At 40.7% G+C, this 2,605-nt stretch overlaps 1 protein-coding gene across 1 annotated transcript; it reads right to left on the bottom strand.

Moving 5' to 3' along the window:
* Positions 1-933: 933 nt before the first annotated feature.
* LOC101590887 (39S ribosomal protein L55, mitochondrial-like) lies at positions 934-1,424 on the bottom strand. Its single transcript, XM_004637499.2, has one exon. The coding sequence runs from the start codon at positions 1,377-1,379 to the stop codon at positions 993-995; it is 387 nt and encodes a 128-aa protein (XP_004637556.1). The 5' UTR covers positions 1,380-1,424; the 3' UTR covers positions 934-992.
* Between the last annotated feature and the right edge of the window lie 1,181 nt (positions 1,425-2,605).

Below are 2,605 nucleotides of genomic sequence, written 5' to 3'. Positions count from 1 at the left end.
CATCCAGTGGTATATAGGCAAATGCTTACCTACCAATTCTATTGGAGGAGGTTGTCACTATCAAACTGTTGATTTTACTGAAATAAATGATACATAACACTTCTTTCAACATAAAAAAAAATCAACCAATATCAAATGCTGGAGGGGCTGTGGGGAAGAAAGAACCCTTCTCCACTGCCGGTGGGAGTGTAGACTGGTGCAACCAATGTGGAAATTTCTCAATAAACTAGGACTAGAGACTCTACTTGACTCAGTTATTTCCCTTCTTGGTATCTTTCTGATAATATTAAAAGCATCATGCCACAGAGACATATGCATATCCTTGTTTATAGCAACATAGTTTGTAATAGCTAAATGTTGGAAACAGACCAAATGCCCATCAACTGATGAATGAATAAAGAAGATGTGGGGCTTTTCATACAATGGAGTACTACTTGACTGATATGCTTGAGACATTCCTAGGTAAATAGATGCAGCTTGAGACCATACTCTTTAGTGAAATAAACAACACATGTGAATAATGCATTGTTTTTCTGGTGTGAGAAATCAAAAGTATAAATAAGAACCAAAATGTATAGTATGTATTGTGAAATAGGAAGAAAATATTCAAATGGGGCAGGGAACAAGCAATAGGGAGGGGGAATGGAAAGGAGTGAAAATTAAAAATAAAATGAGAAAAGGAGGAAAAAGGAAACGGAAAATGATGGAGGGATTGAAGGAAGGGTAGGTGAATGAGGAAAAAAGAAACAAGTTATAGTTTGTGCAGATACAAATTCCCTATGATGGATGTGATCATTATGTATATCTACAATGTACCAAGAAAATCTGATTGGAAAAGAAAACAGAATGTCTGACCATGTTCTCCCATCCTTATTTTGCCATCCATATGTCTTTTTTTTTTTTTTTTTTTTTTTTTTGACGGCAGGAATATATCATTTACAGGAGATCTCCCTCTGTCTACACAACGTCCCTAAAGCAACTTCAAGCCACAGTTACTTCTTGGTCCTGGCCCAAAACTGTCTGTATCGCTCGGCATCAAAGTCATCAGTGAGCTCTGGCTCCTCCTCTTTCTTGTGATGGAGCTGGGCCTCTCGTTTCCGGAGCCTGGCCCGGCGCTCCTCAGGGGACAGGGTGTCCAGGTCCAGGGGCATTGCCAACATGCGTCTTGGCTCCCGGTAGCGGATGTGAATGGTGGAACCGTCCTGCTTGACAAGAAGCACTGGGTAGAGGCGTGTATAGGCCTGGCGGTGCAGGCGAGTGAGTGCAGCCCTGCTGCTGTCTGCCCAGCTTTTGGAAGTGTGCAGGCATCGGGGTCTGGATGCAGCTGCCTTCACAATGCTCTGCGGTAGCAAGCTACGTAGGCTGCCCACAGCTGCCATTCTCTTTTCGGGCCTGATCTGTCCCTGTGTGACTGAGCAAGTTGCAAACCCACCATCCATATGTCTTCATGGATAAAATCCCTCTTCCAATTGCAGGGCGGGGGTGGTGGTGGTACTAGGAATCAAATTCCGAATCTTGCACTTACCAGGCAAGCACTGCATCATTGGGCTGAATCCCCAGCCTTTGCATTTCATTTTAAATCTCGATTATTATATTTTTAAAAATGTCACAATGATGCAGGTTGTAGGGCCACAAAAGGGATGATCCATTTTCTACCCATTGTAAAAGGTCAGCTTGATTCCCCTTAACACAAGACAGGCTTGTAAAAGAAATGCATCGCAAGTTTCCTTAATCAAAGTTTCATGTGTATTGGAAACTTTGTGAGGAAAAAATAACTTATTTTGTCATTTTTGTAGTATTACTTATAAATATAGCATTGCTATGGATGCTTATATTGTTCAATGTTTAAATTACTCTTTTTATCAGTATATGCTTGCAATTTATAATAGATGTCCTGAAAACTTCTAAATAATTTTATAACTATGCTTCCAAAAGTATGCCTACACAACTTGTTTTTTTGTTTTTGTTTTTGTTTTGTTTTTGGGTGGAACCGGGGATTGAACTCAGGCCCTTGCACTTGCCAGGAAAGCACTTATTCCACTGAGCCATCTCCCTGGCTATGTTTCTAAAAGTAATTCAGGTCAGTATTCAGATGCAAGAATAGATTAATTAAAAAAAAAGAATAGATTAATTAAATTGTACCCAAACAAGTGTAATTTGCCTCTGCAGCCCCAGCGTCTCCCCAGGTTTCTAGAGGAAGACGGAAATTCTGGATTTTCTAGAGCTTATCTTCTTCCAGCTTCTCTTTTCAACAAACTGCCTTTGCAAGGAACACTACTGCCATGTCTCAGAGAATCTGAAGGTTTCTTGTATCCAATTCCATATTTTCAGTGTCTAGTTGCTGCCCCTTCCTAGAGTCACCAGGGAAACACACCTTGTACCTGAAAATCCTAGCAGTTGGCCCTTTAAGAAAGTGTGTTATAAATCAGATTTAGGCCAAGGATGATAGTTCAAGCCTATAATCCCAGCACTCCAGGTCTCCTACTTCAGGCCCAGCCTGGACAATTTAGCAAGACTGTCTTAAAATAAGATTTCAAATTAAAAATAAAAAGTGCTTGGTTGTAGCTCAGTTACTCGGTGTGAAGGCCCTAGGTTCAATTTCTAG

Source organism: Octodon degus, unplaced genomic scaffold (assembly GCF_000260255.1).
Source record: "Octodon degus isolate 3935 unplaced genomic scaffold, OctDeg1.0 scaffold00090, whole genome shotgun sequence".
Lineage (NCBI taxonomy): Eukaryota > Metazoa > Chordata > Mammalia > Rodentia > Octodontidae > Octodon > Octodon degus.
The sequence above is the reverse complement of the archived record's forward strand: the minus strand, read 5'-3'. Positions and strand labels throughout refer to the sequence as shown.